Source organism: Somniosus microcephalus, chromosome 4 (genome assembly GCF_052327205.1).
Source record: "Somniosus microcephalus isolate GS21.2 chromosome 4, FLI_Smic_1.0, whole genome shotgun sequence".
NCBI classification, from domain to species: domain Eukaryota; kingdom Metazoa; phylum Chordata; class Chondrichthyes; order Squaliformes; family Somniosidae; genus Somniosus; species Somniosus microcephalus.
In genome coordinates this window covers 31,783,150-31,804,660 of record NC_140990.1, presented here as the reverse complement: position 1 = coordinate 31,804,660, position 21,511 = coordinate 31,783,150, and the positions used below count along the sequence as shown (strand labels likewise).

The window sequence follows — 21,511 nt, the reverse complement described above, 5'->3', positions numbered from 1 at the left end:
CCTGTGGGTGTAAGGCGGTAACGCCCGCTAAGTACACAGAGGAACTGATCCGGGATGCCTTCGTAGCGGGCCACAGGTCCAACTACACCCGACAGCGTCTGCTGGAGCAGAGCGACCTCAACCTCAACAAAGCCTCCGAAATCGCACTAACGCTGGACGCAGCCTACCGGGGCATGGATGCCTAGTCCTCTGCACCGTGGACGCTGCGGGGAACGACAACCTGGGACACGGTAGGACAGCCCCATAGCACCGTGCCACCCCAGCCCAACAATGGCCCAACTACCGCAGCAGTGTCCCAAAGCCAGACAGCAGTATCCCAAGGCCAGAAATGCTACTTCTGTGGCCAGGCCAAACACCCCAGAGCGCGCTGCCCGGCGAAGAATGCGACCTGCTCGGGCTGCGGGAAAAAGGGACACTACGCCAACGTCTGCAAGGCCAAAGCCACCCCGAACGCCAGCAGCGCCGCATGTGGGCCGGGCGAGCCGCCATCTTGGGCCCCCAACAGCGCCGCGTGTGGGCCGTGCGGGCCGCCATCTTGGGCCTCCCCAGCCATGTGCGAACCACCGCAGCAGCAGCCATCTTGGACGACTCCAGCCACATGGGAATCATGGACGCCGCCATCTTGGACACCAGCCGGGATGCAGCAGACCGCCAACCCCCCCCCATCTGATACCCGCAGCGACACACCGACTCCTACGCTGGCCTCTGTTACGCTGGACCAAACGAGACCGCACCAACTAGCTCGGTCCAAAATGGACGTTAAGGTAAACGGCTATGCAATAAACTGCCTTTTTGACTCCGGGAGCACAGAGAGCTTCATCCACCCCGACACGGTGCGGCGTTGCTCTCTCCCAGTCCTGCCTGCGCACCAGTGGATTTCTATGGCCTCCGAGTCCCAGTCAGCGGACATTGGCGGCTACTGCGTGGTGACACTAGTAGTAGACGGGACTGTATTCAATAATTTTAAACTCCTGGTCCTGCCCGACCTCTGCGCTGCCGTCCTACTGGGGTTGGATTTCCAGTGCCACCTCAAAAGCGTTACGATGGCGTACGGTGGCCCCCTCCCCCCACTCACAGTCCGCAGCCAGCAGCCTCCAAATTGCCCGCCGCGCACCAGATGCAACCTCTCCACACTCAGAGTCCCACCCCCCCCACTGTTTGCTAACCTCACCCCCGACTGTAAGCCCATCGCCACAAAGAGCAGGCGATACAGTGCCGGGGACAGGGTTTTCATCAAAACCGAAGTGGAGCGACTCCTGAAGGAGGGGATTATTGAGGGCAGCTCCAGCCCCTGGCGAGCCCAGGTTGTGGTCGTTAAGACCGGCGAGAAACAACGCCTGGTCATCGACTACAGCCAAACAATAAACCGCTACACCCTGCTGGACGCCTACCCACTCCCCCGCATAGCTGACATGGTCAACCAGATCGCGCAGTACCGCGTCTTTTCGACCATTGACCTGAAATCTGCGTACCACCAGCTCCCCATCCGCCCTGAAGACCGCCAGTATACTGCTTTTGAGGCAAACGGCCGCCTCTATCACTTCCTTAGGGTTCCCTTCGGCGTTACCAACGGGGTCTCCGTCTTCCAAAGGGAGATGGACCGGATGGTCGATCAAAACACGCTGCAGGCCACTTTCCCTTACCTAGACAATGTGACCATCTGCGGCCAGGACTTGCAGGACCATGACGCAAACCTCGAGAAATTCCTCCGCACCGCCCAACTCCTGAACCTGACATATAACAAGGAGAAGTGCATATTCCGCACAGACCGCCTCGCCATCCTTGGCTGTGTTGTGGAACACGGGGTCATCGGTCCCAACCCGGACCGGATGCGTCCCCTTATGGAACTCCCACTGCCCCACTGCCTAAAAGCCCTGAAGAGGTGCCTAGGGTTTTTTTCCTACTACGCTCAGTGGGTCCCCTACAATGCAGACAAAGCCCGTCCGCTGATCAAATCCACCTCTTTTCCCCTGATGGCAGAGGCCCGCTCGGCCTTCCACCGTATCAAGGAGGACATTGCCAAAGCCACCATGCACGCAGCGGACGAATCCATCCCCTTCCAGGTGGAAAGCGATGCGTCCAACTTCGCTCTGGCCGCCACCCTTAATCAGGCGGGGAGACCTGTGGCATTCTTCTCACGAACCCTCCAGGGCTCGGAGACAAGACACTCCGCGGTCGAGAAGGAGGCCCAGGCTATTGTGGAGGCTGTGCGTCATTGGAGGCACTACCTGGCCGGAAAACGATTTACCCTGCTCACTGACCAGCGTTCAGTTGCTTTTATGTTCAACAACAAGCAGAGGGGCAAAATCAAAAATGACAAGATCTTGAGGTGGAGAATCGAACTTTCCACCTACAACTACGAGATCTTGTACCGGCCTGGGAAGCTCAATGAACCCCCAGATGCCCTATCGCGTGGCACCTGCGCCAGCGCGCAGATCGATAGGCTGAGGGCCCTCCACAATGACCTCTGCCACCCGGGGGTCACCAGGTTCTTCCACTTCATCAAGGCCCGCAACCTGCCTTACTCCATCGAGGTCAGGACCATGACCAAGAACTGCCAAGTCTGCGCTGAGTGCAAACCGCACTTTTATAGACCAGACAGAGCCCACCTGATAAAAGCCACTCGCCCTTTCGAACGCCTGAGCGTCGATTTTAAAGGGCCTCTCCCCTCCTCCGACCGCAATGTGTACTTCCTCAACATCATTGACGAGTACTCCCGTTTCCCGTTCGCTATCCCCTGCTCGGACATGACCAGTGCCACGGTCATTAAATCTCTGAACAGCCTCTTCACCCTGTTCGGTTTCCCCAGCTATATCCATAGCGACCGGGGCTCATCGTTTATGAGTGGCGAACTCCGCCAGTACCTGCTCGCTAGGGGTATAGCCACAAGCAGGACCACCAGTTACAACCCCCGGGGGAACGGACAGGTGGAAAGAGAGAATGCGACAGTTTGGAAGGCCGCCCTACTAGCCTTAAAGTCTAGGGGCCTTCCGACCTCCCGCTGGCAGGAGGTGCTCCCCGATGCGCTCCACTCGATTCGGTCACTGCTCTGCACTGCCACCAATGCCACCCCTCACGAGAAAATGTTTGTCTTCCCAAGGAAGTCCACATCGGGGACATCGTTACCGCCATGGCTGACGTCCCCAGGGCCGGTACTACTGAGAAGACACGCGAGGGCCAATAAAACGGACCCCCTGGTCGAGAGGGTCGACCTCCTCCACGCCAACCCCCAGTACGCTTACATTGTGTACCCGGACGGGCGGGAGGACACAGTCTCCATACGAGACCTCGCACCCTCGGGGACCGCTGTAACCCACTACCCATTACCACCCCCCCCCACGACCCGATATCCAACCCCAGCAGCCGGCTCGCCTTGGACCGTCACCCACGAGGACTACACTCCAGGGCCCCAGCCTACACGGGACGCGACGCCGGAAGCTCCACCACCCCTGCCGTCGCCACGTCGATCACAGCGGCAGACAAGACCTCCGGAGAGACTCCAATACACGAACTTTTAAATACACTTCACCCCGCCGGACTCATTTTTAAACAAGGGGTGAATGTGGTAAACCACTGTTATACCTGTCTGTAGAGGTATGTGTATTCCACGAGGTACACGTCTGGACATGCCTCGGCTGACTCCTCCCACTATTCCAGGTATATAAGTGACTACCTCCCAGTCCCTTAGTATTCTGGACGGGTCGACCACTCGAGACAAGACCTTCATTCTTTAGTTAATAAAAGCCTGATTGTTACTCGCTCAACCTCAGTCTTTTGAGTAATTGATGGCGCATCACGCTTGTTTTGGGAGTCTCGTATCGGGCATGCAGACGATGTGACCCGTCCATCGGAGCAGATCGAGCGTGGTCAAAGCTTCGATGCTGGGGATGTTGGCCTGAGCAAGAACACTGACGTTGGTGCGCCTATCCTGCCAATGGATTTGCAGGATCTTGCGGAGGCAGCATTGGTGGTACGTCTCTAGTGCTTTGAGGTGCCTGCTGTACATGGTCCATGTCTCTGAGGCATAAAGCAGGGCGGGTATCATTGCTGCTCTGTAGACCATGAGCTTAGTGCTGGGTTTGAGGTCCTGGTCTTCAAACACTCTCTTCCTCAGGCGACCGAAGGCTGCTCTGGCACACTGAAGGCGGTGTTGGACTTCGTCATCGACGTCTGCCCTTGTTGACAGTAGGTTCCTGAGGTATGGAAAATGGTCCACGTTGTCCAAGGCTTTGTCGTGGATTTTGATAATCAGGGGGCAGTACTGTGTGGCGGGGGCAGGTTGGTAGAGGACCTTTGTCTTACGGATGTTTAGTGTAAGGCCTATGCTCTCGTATGCTTCGGTGAAGGTGTTGACGATGGTTTGGAGTTCGACCTCCGAGTGAGTGCAGATGCAAGTGTCGTCTGCATACTGTAATTCGACGACACAGGGATGACCTTGGATCTGGACTGGAGGCGACAGAGGTTCCCCATTTGTTCTGTAGATTAGCTCCACTCCAGTGGGGAGCTTACTGAGGGTGAGATGGAGCATTGCAGCAAGGAAGATCGAGAAGAGCATTGGTGCGATGACACAGCCTTTCTTGACCCCGGTTCGTACGTGAATTGGATCTGTGGTGGAACCGTTGGTCAGGATCAGGCGGAGGATGGTGACAAACTTTTGAGGGCAGCTGAATTTGAGGAGGACACTCCATAATCCCTCACGGTTGACAGTGTCGAAGGCCTTTGTGAGGTCAAAGAAGGCCATGTACAGTGGCTGGTGCTGTTCCCTGCATTTCTCTTGTAATTGACGTGCAGTGAAGATCATTCCCATTGTGCCCCTTAGTGGGCGGAATCCGCATTGCGACTCTGGGAGGAGCTCTTCGGCCACTGGGAGAAGGCGATTGAGGAGGATTCTTGCGATGACTTTCCCTGTGGCAGACAGCAGGGAAACTCCTCTGTAATTACCGCAATCGGACTTGTCACCTTTCTTGAAGATGGTCACAATTACGGCATCTCTGAGATCCCCTGGCATGCTCTCCTCCTTCCAGATAAGAGAAATTAGTTCATAAATTTGCACCAGTAGTGCTTCTCTGCCATGCTTTAGTGCCTCGGTGGGGATTCCATCTGCTCCTGAGGCCTTGTTGTTCTTCAGTTGTCAGATGGCCTTTTCAACCTCATGCCGGACTGGGGTTGTACTGAGAAGATGGTGGGTAGCATGCTGCGGGATGGAGTTGAGGACACTCGCATTGAAGACAGAGTCGCGGTTAAGGAGATCTTCGAAGTGCTCCTTCCAGCGGGCACTGACTGCCTCTCTGTCCTTGGATGAGTACCTCTCCGTTCTTGGCCCGCAGTGGGGAAGGACCTAGGGTGCTTGGGCTGTAGATGATCCTGACTGCGCTAAAGAATCCACGCATGTCGTGGTTGTCAGCTAGCTGCTGGATCTCCTGCGCTTTCTCCACCCACCACCTGTTCTTTAGGTCAAGAGTTTTTTGTTGGATCTCGGCCTTCAGGCGTCTGTAGAGCGGCTTTCTTACTCTCGAGTTATGTTACTGTTTCCAGATCAGGAATGCCTTGCGCTTGCGGCTTATTGGCTCCTGGATCTCCTGGTCATTCTCGTCAAACCAGTCTTGGTGTTTCCTGGTCGAGTGACCGAGCGTCTCTTCACAGGTGCTGATTTTGGAGGCCTTGAGTGCAGACAAGGCGCTGTGGACACTCCGTGTTTCTGCATCACTGGGAGTCGTCAGGTTGTTTGTGAGGCGCAGGCTGAATAGGGCTTTCTTGGCAGGGTCTTTGAGTGCTCCAGCATTGAATTTCCTGCGACATTGTTTCTGTTGCCGCCGCTGTTTTGGGGCTACGCTGATGGAGATGACAGTGGTCTGTCCAGCAGTCATTGGCTCCTGTCATGGCACGGGTGATGCGGATGTCCTTGCGGTTCCTCGCTCGGACGATGACATAGTCCAGCAGATGCTACTGCTTGGAGCGAGGGTGCTGCCATGAAGCCTTGTACTTGTCTCTCTGCCGGAACAAGGTTTTGGTTATGACAAGGCCATGTTCTAAGCATTTCGACAGGAGGAGGGTATCGTTGGAGTTGGCTTTCCCTACACCCTCTCTGCCGATCACACCTCCCCGTGTGGTAGCTGGTGTGCAACGGCCACCCCACGTTAAAAGAATTCACGCACAGGCATCTCCCACCCTTTAAAATGAAGTTCGGGACCTGGAATGTCAGGAGCCTCATGGACAACCCCAACAGTGACAGACCGGAACACCGTACTGCTATCGTTGCCCGGGAGCTCAGTCGTTTCGACATTGACATTGCCGCCCTAAGTGAGACCCGGCAGGCAGGGGAAGTCCAGCTCAAGGAGCAAGGCGGTGGTTCTCCCTTCTTCTGGAAAGGCAAACCTGAAGAAGAACGCCGCCTCCATGGGGTAGGCTTCACCATAAAAAATGAACTGGTTGGGCATCTCAGAGACTCTCCTAGCGGTATAAATGAACGCCTCATGACTCTTCGGCTCACCCTAGCCCAGAACAAGTGTGCTACGGTCATCAGTGCGTATGCCCCAACACTGGAAGCCCCGGACGAGACCAAAGCGGAATTCTACTCCAGCCTCGAACAATCCCTGACCCGAGTCCCGACGGGCAACAAGCTGATCCTCCTTGGCGACTTTAATGCTCGGAGTTTTTAAAGCTTTTCCCACAGTCAGAACATTTAAAGGATCTCTCATCAGTGTGAACTCGCTGGTGCGTCTGCAGGGTGGATGAAACAGTGAATCCCTTCCCACATTCAGGGCAGATGAATATCCTCTCCCCAGTGTGGAGGCGCTGGTGTCTCTGCAGGTTGGATGACTGAGTGAATCCCTTCCCACACACGGAGCAGGTGAACGGCCTCTCCCCAGTGTGAACTCGCTGGTGTCGCTTGAGCTCCTGGGGAATATTAAAGCTCTTCCCACAGTCAGAACAGCTAAATGGTCTCTCCCCAGTGTGAACTTGCTGGTGTCGCTTCAGCTCCCAGAAGCTTTTAAAGCTCTTCCCACAGTCAGAACACTGAAATGCTCTCTCGTCAGTGTGAACAAGCTGGTGTCGCGTCAGATCCCCGAGGCTTTTAAAGCTCTTCCCACAGTCAGAACACTGAAATGGTCTCTCGTCAGTGTGAACTCGTTGGTGTGTTTGCAGGTTGAATGAACGAACAAATCCCTTTCCACACACGGAGCAGGTGAATGGACTGTCCCTGGTGTGACTGCGCCGTTGAACTTCTATTGCAGACGGGGAACTGAATTCCTTCCCGCCGTCCCCACCTTTACCCGGTTTCTCCCCAGTGTGATGGCGCACGTGTCTCGCCAGTTCAGGCAATCGGCTGAATCCACGTCCACACACCGAACACGTGTGCGGTTTGTCATCGCTGCGATTGCTGCTTTCTCCTTCCATGTGCAAAGGCCGATGATATTCAGGTCCTGATGAATCAGCAGGTCAGGCAGCATCTGTGGAGAGAGAAACAGAGTTAACGTTTCAGGTCAATGACCTTTCGTCAGAACTACTTGTTCTTTCGTGTCAGTCAGTGGCTCAGTTGGTAGCACTCTCGCTTCTGAGTCAGAAAGTTGTGGGTTCAAGTCCCACTCCAGAGACTTGAGCACAAAAATCCAGGCTGGCACTCCAGTGCAGTGCTGAGGGAGTGCGGCACTGTCGGAGGTGCCGTCTTTCAGATGAGACGTTAAACTGAGGCCCCGTCTACTCTCTCAGGTGGATATAAAAGATCCCATGACACTATTTCGAGAAAGAAAGACTTGCATTTATATAGTGCCTTTCATGACCACCAGATGTCTTGAAGTGCTTTACAGCCAATGAAGTACTACAATGAAGTAGTCACGGTTGTAATGTGGGAAAGAGCAGGGGAATTATCCCCGGTGTCCTAGCCAATGTTTATCCCTCAAGTAACATAACAAAAAGATAGACTATCTGGTCATTATCACATTGCTGTTTGTGGGAGCTTGCTGTGTGCTAATTGACTGCCACGTTTCCTACATTACAACAGTGACAGTACTTCATTGGCTGTAAAGCACTTTGGGTCGTGCGGTGGTGGTGAAAGGTGCTACAGAAATGCTCTTTCGTTCTTCACTGGTCTCACCAGCGACCTTTTCTGGCTGATGGTTGATTGACAGTCAGGAGTCTGCGCATGCGCATGCGGGATGGCGGTTTGCGCCAAGTCTGCCACAGCGCCCCCTCCCGGTCACCAAGGGTAATAACCGCGCATGCCCAGAGGAGACCAACCCCCTCCCGCACTCGGACCCTGTCGGATGGAGTCGGCGCGGGGCATTCCGGGGAAAGGCCTTGGTGTCGGTTACAGAGTCGTGATTGGTGACGCAAAGTGAGTTTGCTCCGCTCCGATTGGGTGGAGAATCGCGCAGGGTGGGGGGGAGGGGTGGATCGGGAGAGAATAAAGAGAAATAGAAAAACCTGAGAGTCCACGAGGCCCCGGACCGAGCGGCGTCAGTTGAACGGAGCACGTGATCGCCTCAGGGACACGTGACCCGGGCCCACGGCCTGATTGACGGGAGCTTCTGTCCAATAGGGAGCGAGCGGGGCGGGGCTGGAGGTGCGAGCCGGCGGCGGGTCCTCCAACCAATTGGGGAGCCTGAGGGGCGGGACTAGCGCCGGCTGATTGTCTGATCCGCAGGGCAGCGAATTTCTCCAGTCCCTTGTTCAGGGCCCGGGGCCAGGGGAGGCTGTGGGCCTTTATTCCCCTTATTGGACACAAGGTTCTTTGTCACACAACACACTGGCTCAGGTTTTAATAGAGACTTTTACAATTCATGAATAAAAGCAGATAAACCCCGTGCTTCTGTGGCACAAACTTTCTAATATTTTATAGAATCATAGAATGGTTACAGCACAGAAGGAGGCCACTCGGCCCGTCGAGCCCGTGCCGGCTCTCTGCAAGAGCACTTCAGCTCGTCCCACTCCCCGCCCTTTCCCTGTAACCTTGCGCATTTCTTTACTTCAGGTACTTATCCAATTCCCTTTTGAAAGCCGTGATTGAATCTGCCTCCACCACCCTTTCAGGCAGTGCATTCCAGATCCTAACCACTCGCTGCGTAAAAAAGTTTTTCCTCATGTCGCCTTTGGTTCTTCTGCCAATCCCCTTAAATCTGTGTCCTCTGGTTCTCGACCCTTCCGCCAATGGGAACAGTTTCCCTCTATCTACACTGTCTAGACCCCTCATGATTTTGAACACCTCTATCAAATCTCCTCTCAACCTTCTCTGCTCTAAGGAGAACAACCCCAGCTTCTCCACTCTATCCACGTAACTGAAGTCCCTCATCCCTTATCACTGGAACCATTCTTGTCAATCTTTTCTGCACCATCTCTAAGGCCTTCACATCCTTCATAAAGTGCGGTGCCCAGAATTGGACACAATACTCCAGTTGAGGCCGAACCAGTGTTTTATAAAGGTTCATCATAACTTCCTTGCTTTTTGACTCTATGCCTCTATTTATTAAGCCCAGGATCCCGTATGCTTTTTTAACCGCTTTCTCAACCTGCCCTGCAACCTTCAATGATTTGTGCACACATACCCCCAGGTCTCTCTGTTCATGCACCCACTTTAGAATTGTACCCTTTAGTTTATATTGCCTCTCCTCGTTCTTCCTACCAAAATGTACCACTTCGCACTTTTCTGCGTTAAATTTCATCTGCCACGTGTCCGCCCATTCCACCAGCCTGTCTATGTCCTCTTGAAGTCTATCACTATCCTCCCCACTGTTCACTATACTTCCAAGTTTTGTGTCATCTGCAAATTTTCAAATTGTGTCCTGTACACCCAAGTCTAAGTCATTAATATATATCAAGTAAAGCAGTGGTCCTAGTACCGACACCTGGGGAACACCACTGTGTACCTTCCTCCAGTCCGAAACACAACCATTCACCACGACTCTCTGTTTTCTGTCACTTAGCCAATTCCGTATCCATGCTGCCACTGTCCCTTTTATTCCATGGGCTTCAACTTTTCTGGCAAGCCTATTATGTGGCACTTGTCGAACACCTTTTGGAAATCCATGTACACCATGTCAACCGCATTGCCGTCATCAACCCTCTCTGTTATCTCATCAAAAAACTCAATCAGAATCAGAGCGGTTTCTGGGGCGCGGGGAATTGTGGGTGCTGCGGCCGCCATTAGTCAGAGGCTGTCGGGAAGAGTTTTATTGCAGGCTGACGGAAGTCGCTCCCTGGCCGCCTGTGCAGGTCTTTTTGTTGCTTCAGTTTGAGCTGGAGTGGAGATGGAGGAGAAGCTGCTGGGTTTAACCCCCAGTACTTCTGAGCCCAGGAGGACCCAACAATTTCCAATGTGGGACTGTCAAGGGAGGTGGATTCTGGGGGAGATTAGGTTGTTAAACAGACACTGTCCCTACAATGTAAAAGAGTATTGTTTTAGGAACAAGTATTTCTGTAAAGGCTTTTAATTCAGTTTACATACAGATTTTAAAAATTAATTCTTGGGATATGGGCATCGCTAACAAGGCCAGCATATATTGCCAATCCCCAGTGTCCTGTTGAGAAGGTGATGGTGGGCCTTCTTCTTGAACCGCTGCAGTCCGTGTGGTGAAGATACTCCCACAATGCCAGGTGTTACCAGATTTTGACTCAGCAACGAACGGTGATATTTGTCCAAGTCAGGATGGTGTGTGACTGGGAGGGGAACTCGGTGGTGATTGTGTTCCCATGTACCTGCTTCCCTTGTCCTTCTACGAGCTGGAGGTTGCGGGTTTGGGAGTTTTTGTTAAAGTTGTTGTCGAGCTGCAGATGTATAAAGTCTCTCTCCTTTGACCCCTCCCACTCCCACCTCTCTCTCTCCTCCCATAGAGGCCAGAGTCGTGTGTAGGCCCAGACCAGGTGGCAGGTTCCCTTCCCTGAAGGACATCAGTGAACCAGTTGGGATTTTACGACAATCCGGCAGCTTTCATGGTCACTTTTTTCTGGTGCCGACCCCACAAATGACCAGATTCATTGAGCTCAATTTCACAACCTGCCTTTGTGTTTTTGTGTGTTCTCTCTCACGCTCCCTTTTTCCTGTTTTAAATTCATTTTACAGGGTATTAGAAGGGGAGGATTTGAAGACGGGAAACTCGAACAAAACATCACATCAAGATCTGACAGAGTCATTTGATTAATCGGGACCTGAATATCATCAGCCTTTGAGCATGGAAGCAAAAAGCACCGTTCACAGCGGGGAGAAACCGTATGCCCGTTCTCAATCTGGACGAGGATTCAGCTGATCATCTGGCCTGTCGAGACACAAGCGCAGTCACACCGGGGAGAAACCGTGTAAATGTGGAGACTGTGGGAAGGGATTCAGTTACCCGTTTGAGCTGGAAATTCATCGACGCAGTCACACCGGGGAGACACTGTTCACCTGCCCCGAGTGTGGGAAGGGATGCACTCATTCCTCTGCCCTGCTGAAACACCGGCGAGTTCACACTGACAAGAGACCTTTCAAATGCCCGGACTGCGGGAAGTTCTATAAAAGTTCCAGGGAACTGACATGCCATCAACGTGTTCACACTGACGAGAGACCATTCAGGTGCTCTTACTGCGGGACTGGGTTCAGGCGATCATCTGAACTCACTGTACACCAGCGCACCCACACTGGGGAGAGGCCATTCACCTGCTCCGTGTGTGGGAAGGGATTCACTCAGTCATCCCAGCTCACTAAACACCAGCTTGTTCACACTGATGAGAAACCTTTTAAATGTTCTGACTGCGAGAAGTGCTTTAAAAGCAAAATGGATCTGCTGACACACCAGCGAGTTGACACTGGGGAGAGGCCGTTCACCTGCTTCATGTGTGGGAAAGGATTCGCCCATTCATCCCAACTACTGAAACACCAGCATGTTCACACTGGGGAGAGGCCGTTCACTTGCTCTGTGTGTGGGAAGAGATTCACTGATTCATCCAACCTGCTGAGACACCAGCGAGTTCACATGTGCCTGCAGGGGTTGGATTCTGCTGTTGTTGCTGCTGTTAATCACATCCAGGACTGAACCGTGTTCATTCTGACAGTTGGGGTTTGTTTCTGCTGATGTTAATAACCCCTATAACTGGGCTGGAATTTAATATTCTGACGACGTTAAACTGAGGCCCCGTCTGCGCTCTCAGGTGATGTAAAATATCCCATGGCACTATTTCGAAGAAGAGCAGGGGAGTTATCCTCGGTGTCCTGGTCAATATTTATCCTTCAATCAACAATAACAAAAAAAATAAGATTACCTGGTCATTATCATGTTGCTGCTTGCGGGAGCTTGTTGTATGCAAATTGACTGCCACATTACAACAGTGGCTCCACTTCAAAAGTACTTCATTGCCTGTAAGTGCTTTGGGATGTCCTGAGGTCATGAAAGGTGCTATAGAAATGCAAGTCTTTCTTTTATAAATGTCAAATAATCAGCTTTGTTTAAAAACATTGTTGTAGATTTTCTTCTTTCCCACCTGTGTGTTTAGCATCACCTGGCTGGAGCTCAGAAAGGACAATCTGGAGGAGGATCGTACGGCGGGAACAGAACTTCAGCCTGGACACAGTCCTTCAGGGCCACACTGAGAGGGGCAAACGGCACTTTGGCCTTTCTTGTCTCTCTTCACTGACAGCAAAGTCTCCGTGTGGGTAATCTTGAGGCGTGTAAGAAATGTGTCCCAGCCGCTCTCTTCCATGATTCAGAGCTCCTAGACACGGAACAGAAGGCTCCTTTACAACTGTGTTTAGAGTCAGGAAGAACAACGGTGAATGCTGGAAACGCGCTGTCAAATCAGAGATTGGTGTAAAACTGCGATCTGCTCCTGACTGAAAGTGACACGGCAGGTTTAAGTTTCCAATCTAAAGATGACTGGTAATTATTCCACGAAGATTTAACATGATTGTGTGACAGTCCTAAGTCCACCATTTTAAGACAGGCATTAACCCATTTAATATAAACCCGTTTAAAATAAACTAACCAAAGCCTACATTAAAATAGCAGAGGGAGGAGTTCACAGGAGCCTGTTAACTGCTGGTACAATTATACAACAGACATTTGATCTCCAGATAAAGAAGGACCTGCAGCGTGTTTCCAGGAATTCCCTGTTTTATTGATGTGTGTGTTAGACACCTGGATAACTAAAAATACACGACACGGAACATCCACGGGGTGCGATCCCGACAGTTACTCTGGGATCACTCCCGCTGTGGAACTCCACCACTGACCCTGCTGAAGGTTGTAGGCTCAGGGAGTGGGGCCTCCAAGAGTGGACGGTAAGAAAGCTGGGATTCAGTTTTGTTTTAAACACATTGTTGTAGATTTTTGTCTTTCCCACCTGAGTGTTTAGCATCACCTGTCTGGAGCTCAGAAAGGACAATCTGGGGGAGGATCGTACGGCGGGAACAGAACTCCAGCCTGGACAGTCCTTCAGGGCCACACTGAGAGGGGCAAACGGCACTTTGGTCTTTCTTGTCTCTCTTCACTGACAGCAAAGTCCCCGTGTGAGTTAATCTTGAGGCGTGTGAGAAACGTGTCCCAGCCGCTCCCTTCCATGGTTCAGAGCTCCGAGGCATGGAACAGAAGGCTCCTTTACAAGAGTCAGGAAGAACAACGGTGAATGCTGGAAACGTGCTGTCAAATCAGAGATTGGAGTAAAACTGCGATCTGCTCCTGACTGAAAGTGACACGGCAGGTTTAAGTTTCCAGTCTAAAGATGACTGGTAATTATTCCATGAAGATTTAACATGATTGTGTGACAGTCCTGAGTCTACCATTTTAAGGCAGGCATTAACCCATTTAATATAAACCCGTTGAAAATAAATTGGTTAAAGCCTACATTAAAATAGCAGACGGAGGAGATCACAGGAGCCTGTTAACTGCTGGTACAATTATACAACAGACATTTGATCTCCAGATAAAGAAGGACCTGCAGCGTGTTTCCAGGAATTCCCGTGCTGTACCTGCCCTGGGAGTGTTTGATGGGACAATGTAGAGAGAGAGTTTTACTCTGTATCTAACCCGTGCTGTACCTGCCCTGGGAGTGTTTGATGGGGCAATGTAGAGAGAGTTTTACTCTGTATCTAACCCGTGCTGCACCTGCCCTAGGAGTGTTGATGGGACAGTGTAGAGGAACCTTTAATCTGTATCTAACCCGTGCTGTACCTGCCCTGGGAGTGTTTGATGGGACAGTGTAGAGGGAGCTTTACTCTGTATCTGACCCGTGCTGTACCTGCCCTGGGAGTGGTTGATGGGACAGTGTAGAGGGACCTTTATTCTGTATCTAACCCGTGCTGTACCTGCCCTGGGAGTGTTTGATGGGACAGTGTAGAGGGAGCTTTACTATCTAACCCGTGCTGTACTTGCCCCGGGAGTGTTGATGGGGCACTTGGTGCTGACCTCGATGATCACAACATTTAACCCAAGGATGATAGAATATAAAGCCATCAGCTTCTTAATAGAGTATTAAAGTTGGTGACACTGGACACTTAAACCTGCAAGTTAATAGGACAAGGTATTAGCTGGAATCTTATACTCCTATGTCTTTGCTCCTTTACTCCTTTCAAAATTTTCCATTTCATGTTCATTTCCATTTCCTATGTTTTTCTTCCTCCTAAATCTATCACCTCACACATCTCCAGTCTGAAGAACATCCATTAACCACTACTCTCTGTTTTCTGCCCTTTACCCAACTTCCTATCCACGCTGCCCCACTCCCTTTAATACCGTGAGCCTTAATTTGATCAACAAGCCTCCCGTCCGTCACCTTATCAAACACCTTTTGACAATCCATCTCCACAACACCCACTGCATTTCCTCCCTCACTGCACTGAGTGCAGCCCCAGGCCACATTATAAAAACTGTGAACATTATCCACCCGCCTGGTCCCTCAGCAAAGGGGCCCTGCGCCAAACTGCGGGACAGACAGGAAGTCAGGGAGCGTCTGTAAATGGAGGAGATATGGTGACTGGTCAGGGAGCGTCTGTAAAAGGAGGAGAAATGGAAACTGGTCAGGGAGCATCTGTAAATGGAGGAGAAATGGAGACTGGTCAGGGAGCATCTGTAAATGGAGGAGAAATGGTGACTGGTCAGGGAGCGTCTGTAAATGAAGGAAAAATGGAGACTGGTCAGGGAGCGTCTGTAAATGGAGGAGAAATGGTGACTGGTCAGGGAGCATCTGTAAATGGAGGAGAAATAGGGACTGGTCAGGGAGCGTCTGTAAATGAAGGAAAAATGGAGACTGGTCAGGGAGCGTCTGTAAATGGAGGAGAAATGGTGACTGGTCAGGGAGCATCTGTAAATGGAGGAGAAATAGGGACTGGTCAGGGAGCGTCTGTAAATGGAGGAGAAATGGAAACTGGTCAGGGAGCATCTGTAAATGGAGGAGAAATGGAGACTGGTCAGGGAGCATCTGTAAATGGAGGAGAAATGGTGACTGGTCAGGGAGCGTCTGTAAATGGAGGAGAAATGGTGACTGGTCAGGGAGCATCTGTAAATGGAGGAGAAATAGGGACTGGTCAGGGAGCGTCTGTAAATGGAGAAGAAATGGAGACTGGTCAGGGAGTGTCTGTAAATGAAGGAGAAATGGTGATTGGTCAGGGAGCATCTGTAAATAGAGGAGAAATGGTGACTGGTTAGGGAGCATCTGTAAATAGAGGAGAAATGGTGACTGGTCAGGGAACATCTGTAAATGAAGGAGAAATGGTGACAAAAATCTACAGGCATTGAAAGCAAAGCTGATTTATTTGAAATATATCCAGAATATTAAACTCCAGCCCAGTTATAGGGTTATTAACATCAGCAGAAACAAACTCCAACTGTCAGAATGAACATGGATCAGTCCTGGATGTGATTAACAGCAGCAACAACAGCAGAATCCAACCACTGCAGTCACTGGTGAACTTGCTGGTGTCTCAGCAGTTGGGATGACCGAGTGAATCCCATCCCACACACTGAGCAGGTGAACGGAGTCTCCCCGGTGTGAACTCGCTGGTGTGTCAGCAGGTTGGATGACTGAGTGAATCCCTTCCCACACACTGAGCAGGTGAACGGCCTCTCCCCAGTGTGAACTCGCTGGTGTGTCAGCAGGTTGGATGACTGAGTGAATCCCTTCCCACACACAGAGCAGATGAACGGCCTCTCCCCAGTGTGAACTCGCTGGTGTATCAGCAGTTCCTTTGTGCTTTTAAAGGTCTTTTCACAGTCAGAACATTTAAAAGGTCTTTTATCTGTGTGAACAAGTTGATGTGCAGTGAGGTGTGATGACCGAGTAAATCCCTTCCCACACACAGAGCAGATGAAAGGTCTCTCCCCAGTGTGAACTCGCTGGTGTGTCAGAACATCGGATGAATTAGTGAATCCCTTCCCACACACAGAGCAGGTGAATGGCCGCTCCCCAGTGTGAAGTCGCTGGTGTGTCAGCAGGCTGGATTGCTGAGTGAATCCCTTACCACACACGGAACAGATGAATGGCCGCTCCCCAGTGTGAAGTCGCTGGTGTGTCAGCAGGCTGGAGTGCTGAGTGAATCCCTTCCCACACACGGAGCAGGTGAACGGCCTCTCCCCGGTATGAACTCGCTGGTGTGTCAACAGGTTGGATGACTGAGTGAATCCCTTCCCACAAACTGAGCAGGTGAATGGCCTCTCCCCGGTGTGAACTCGCTGGTGTGTCAGCAGGTTGAATGACTGAGCGAATCCCTTCCCACACACGGAGCAGGTGAACGGCCTCTCCTCAGCGTGAACTCGCCGGTGTCTCAGAAGCTCGGATGAACGAGTGAATCCCTTCTTACACACGGAGCAAGTGAACAGATTCTCTCCAGTGTGAATGCACTGGTGTCTCAGAAGCTCGGATGAACAAGTGAATCTCTTCCCACACATGGAGCAGGTGAACGGCCTCTCCCCAGTGTGAATGCACTGGTGTCTCAGAAGCTTGGATGAACAAGTGAATCTCTTCCCACACGTGAAGCAGCTGAATGGACTCTCCCCAGTGTGAACTCGCTGGTGTACCAGACGGTTGGATGAATGAGAGAATCCCTTCCCACACACAGAGCAGGTGAACGGCCTCTCCCCGGTGTGACTGTGTCGATGAAGTTCTAGCTTCGATGGGGAACTGAATCCCTTCCCACAGTCCCCACATTTCCACAGTTTCTCCGTGGTGTGGGTGTCATTGTGACTCTCCAGATTGGACGATCAGTTGAAGCCTCGTCCACACACAGAACACGTGTACAGTTTCTCCCCGCTGTGAATGGAGCGATGTTTTTTCTGGCTGTGTAACTGGTTAAAGCTCTTTCCACAGTCAGTGCACTGGAACACTCTCACTCGTGTGTGTGTGTCTCGGTGCTTTTCCAGTAACACTGACGTTTGAAATCATTTCCCACAGACAAACATTTCTCCTTCTATATTAAAAGGCCGATGATATTCAGGTCCTGATGAATCATGTCACTCTGTCAGATCTTGACATGATGTTTGGTTTGAATTTCTCGTCTGCACATCCTCCCCTTCTAATGCCCTGTAAAAGCAGTTTACAAAAGTCATGATTGTAAATACAGGATAGAAATTCGGATTTTATTCCCTTTCTCTCCTAAAGGTTGTGCCTGATGATAGGGTTGGGCCCCAGTCACTCTTTGCCCTCCAGTTCCTTCCCAATGGCAATTCTGAGCTTGTGGGCTTATACAGTGAGCTGCCAGCATTTCAACCATGGGGAGCAGCACAGCCGCCGTCCCTGGCTGATTCTGTCTGGAAAAGCTGAGGCCAATGGTAGCACAGCAACAACTTGCATTTACATAGCGCCTTTAACGTAGTGAAACCTTCCAAGGTGCTTCACAAGAGCGGAATCAGACAAAGATTGATCTCAGGGCCGAGGCAACTGAAGGCACGGCCACCAATGGTGGAGCGAAGGAAGTGGGGGATGCACAACAGGCCAGAATTGGAGGAATGCAGAGTTCATAGAATCAGAGAATGGTACAGCCCTTCGGCCCATTGTCCCAGAGCCAGCTCTTTGAATTTAGGCCCACTCCTCTGCTTTATCCCCACAGACCCGCAATTTGTTTCCCAATTCAAGTAGTTCTCCAATTCCCCTTTGAAAGTTGCCATTGAATCTGCTTCCACCACCACTTCAGGCAGTGCCTTCCAGGTCATAACAACTCGCTGCTTAAATTCTTTCCTCATGTCGCCGCTGGTTCTTTTGACAATGACCTTAAATCTGAGTCCTCTGGTTACTGACCCTTCTGACACTGGAGTCAGTTCCTCCTTATTAAGAGGGTTGTAAACACCTGGTCCACTTGGCACTGAAGTGTCTGAAACTTATAATAGGAACTCCATGGAAACAAACTACTGACAAATGTTAAACTGTTCTGTTGACAAACAAAATCTCAATTTAACTTTTAAAAGATAAATTGTTTAACACCGGTTCACTGACTCACCCGACTGGCCGACTCAGGTTCCGCCCCTCAAGCACCGCGATTGGTTGCTCACTTCCTATTGGTTCCCAGGGCCATCAATCATCACTTGCCAACATTACGCTGCCAGATGAGGTTCAGGGGCTCAGAGGAAGAAAATAAATGAGGCCATGAATCTGAGTTGGGAAATACAATGAGAGAAACATGACTCAATTTGTAAACTAAACTATTTCAAATCAACTCAAATGAATTGTTGCCATTAATATATTCTTTTTGCGCCAAGTGGGAAACAAGTGATGTTTTCCCACACACGGAGCAGGTGAACGGCCTCTCCCCGGTGTGACTGCGTCAATGTGTTTTCAGCTCAGACGGGTAATTGAATCCCTTCCCACAGTCCCCAAATTTCCACGGTTTCTCCATGGTGTGGGTGTCCTTGTGTCTCTCCAGGTTGGACAATCGGTTAAAGCCTCGTCCACACACAGAACACGTGTACGGTTTCTCCCCGTTGTGAACGGTGCGATGTTTTTTCAGGCTGTGTAACTGGTTAAAGCTCTTTCCACAGTCAGTGCACTGGAACACTCTCACTCAGGTGTGGGTGTCTTGGTGCTTTTCCAGTCACACTGATGTTTGAAATCTTTTCCCACATAAAGAACAAACATTTCTCCTTCCACATTCAGAGACCAATGATATTCGGGTCCTGATGAATGGAGTAACTCTGTCAGATCTTGATGTGATGTTTGGTTTGTGTTTGCGGTGTGTAAATGCTGCTCTTCTCACAGCCTGTAAAAGGAGTTTACAAAAGCCATCACTGAGAGTCCAGGATAGAAATTGACAAGATTCTCTCCTCCTGGTTCCTGGCCAAGAGGGCCGCGCATGCGCCCTGCTGCCCCCTGAGCCTCTCAAGATGGCGGCTGTTACCCCAGGCCTGTCACCGGGAGAAAGTCCCGCAGTTGCCACCCCGCTCGGGGCAAACGCCCGGCCCGGAGGCTCTTGTTCGGGACCTGAGGCCCACCCCGGGTGTGTGAAGCGGATAATGTTGAGTGTTTTAATAATGGGGCCTGGGGCCGCAGTCGGGGTGTGAGCAGCCCGCGTCCCCCCCGGGGTTCATGAAACCGCTCCCTGAGCTCGGGGTGTGAGGGGCCCGCGTCCCCCCGGGCTTCATGAACCCGCTCCCTGAGCTCGGGGTCTGAGCGGCCTGCGTCCCCCCGGGGTTCATGGACCCGCTCCCTGAACCAACTTCATAAACCCTGCGGCGCGGCCTACCCGCACTTCATTAATCTGCCGACCCCGCTCCCGCCGACCTGCAACTCCGCCCGGCGAGGGACACGTGATCCGGGCCCGCGGCCTGATTGACGGGAGCTTACGACCGCGAGCGGGGCGGGGCTGGAGGTGCGAGCAGGCGGCGGGTCCTCCAACCAATCGGGAAGCCCGAGTGGCGGGGCTTGACCTTTAAACCTAAACAACAAAAGGTGAGTTGAGCATGCGCGGGAGAGGCTGATTGTTGGGCAGTGTGAGCTGAGCATGCGCGGGTGGCGAGGCTGCAGCAGTTCAGAGGGAGGCGGGTTAATGAATCCCGGGGGGACGCGGGCTTCACACACCCCGAGTGCGGCCCCAGGTCCGATTATAAGAGCAGTGAACATTATCCGCCCCCACCCGCGGGTTCCCGTTTCACTCAGGCCCGAATCTCAACAAAGCGCCAAACTCCGGGACAGACAGGAAGTGAGTCAGGGAGCGTCTGTAAATGGAGGAGAAATGGTGACTGGTCAGGGAGCATCTGTAAATGGAGGAGAAATGGTGACTGGTCAGGGAGCATCTGTATCTGTATGAAGGAGAAATGGGGACTGGTCAGGGAGCGTCTGTAAATGGAGGAGAAATGGAGACTGGTCAGAGAGAGTGTAAATGAAGGAGAAATGGGGACTGGTCAGGGAGCGTCTGTAAATGAAGGAGAAATGGGGACTGGTTAGGGAGAGTCCGTAAATGAAGGAGAAATTACTCAGTATTTTGTGGCTGTTGGTTTGTGTGAACAAATATATCCGTGTCCCAGCCTCTAAAGACTGGATGTAAAACTAATAGGGAGCAGAAACAGGCCAACAGTAAAGAGGGTCAAAGTGCAGGAAAATATTAAACAGGCAAAGGTGAAGGCACTTTGTCTAAATGCTCGTAGCATTTGCAACAAGGTGGATGAATTAATGGCACTAATAGAAGTACAGTAAATGGCTGTGATGTCATTGCCATTACAGAGACATGGTTGCAGGGTAAGCTGGGAACTGAATGTTTCAGGGTACTCAACATTTAGGAAGTACAGACAAAAAGGAAAAGGAGGTGGCGTAGCGCTGTTAATAAGGGATGAGATCGGTATGGTAGAGATAAAAGATCTTGGCTTGGCAGATCGTGATGTAGATCAGTTTGGGTGGAGCTAAGAAACAGCAAAGGGTGGAAAACATTGGTGGGAGTTGTGTATAGGCCACCAAACAGTAGTGGTAATGTAGGGCACAGTATCAATCAAGAGATTAGAAGTGCATGTAACAAGGGCAATACGGTAATCATGGGGGACTTTAATCGACATATTGACTGGGCAAATCAAATTACCACTAATGGAGGACGAATTCTTGGAATGCATGCGAGATGGTTTCCTGGATCAGAATGTGGAGGAAACAACCAGGGAACAGGCTATTCTGGATCTGGTACTGTGTAATGGAAAAGGGCTAATCAATAATCTTGTGGTAAAGGGGCCTTTAGGGACAAGTGACCATAATATGATTGAAGTTTACATTAAGTTTGAGAGTGCTGTAGTCCAATCTGAAACTAAGGTCTTCAATCTAAACGGAGGAAACTACAAGGGTATGAGGGACAAGTTGGCCATGGTAGATTGGGAGATTACACTAAAAGGTATGAAGGTGGACATACACTGGCTAACATTCAAGATAATAATGCATAATTTACAACAAACATATATTCCTCTCGGGCATAAAAACCCAAAAGGAAAAGTGATCCAACCATGGCTAACAAAATAAATTAAAGCTACTATTAAGTCAAAGGAGGAAGCTTATAAAGTTGCCAGAAAAAGTAGTCAGCCTGAGGATTGGGATCATTTTAGAAATCAGCAAAGGGGGACCAAGAAATTGATAAAGAAAGGGAAAATGG

General features: G+C 51.1%; 2 protein-coding genes across 4 annotated transcripts in view; both read right to left on the bottom strand.

Annotated features, from left to right (window-relative positions):
* The window catches only part of LOC147118558 (uncharacterized), a 186,792-nt gene that overhangs the window by 125,921 nt on the left and 39,360 nt on the right, over positions 1-21,511 (bottom strand). The window contains 1 exon segment of the mRNA XM_085983936.1: positions 15,957-16,695. Within this exon segment, the coding sequence (XP_085840062.1) occupies positions 15,957-16,695 (739 nt within the window).
* LOC147118559 (uncharacterized) lies at positions 6,640-19,727 on the bottom strand. Of its 3 annotated transcripts, none has more exons than XM_085984474.1 (3): positions 19,631-19,726; positions 18,392-18,543; positions 6,640-7,451 (listed from the first exon to the last, which is right to left on the bottom strand). In XM_085984474.1, the coding sequence occupies exon 3, from the start codon at positions 7,396-7,398 to the stop codon at positions 6,640-6,642; it is 759 nt and encodes a 252-aa protein (XP_085840600.1). In that variant the 5' UTR covers positions 7,399-7,451; positions 18,392-18,543; positions 19,631-19,726. The 3 variants fall into 3 exon arrangements, 2 of the variants coding, with proteins under 2 accessions (XP_085840600.1, XP_085840601.1); XM_085984475.1 differs by having other exon boundaries at positions 19,637-19,716; XR_015077926.1 differs by lacking the exon at positions 6,640-7,451 and adding an exon at positions 17,060-17,478 and having other exon boundaries at positions 19,631-19,727.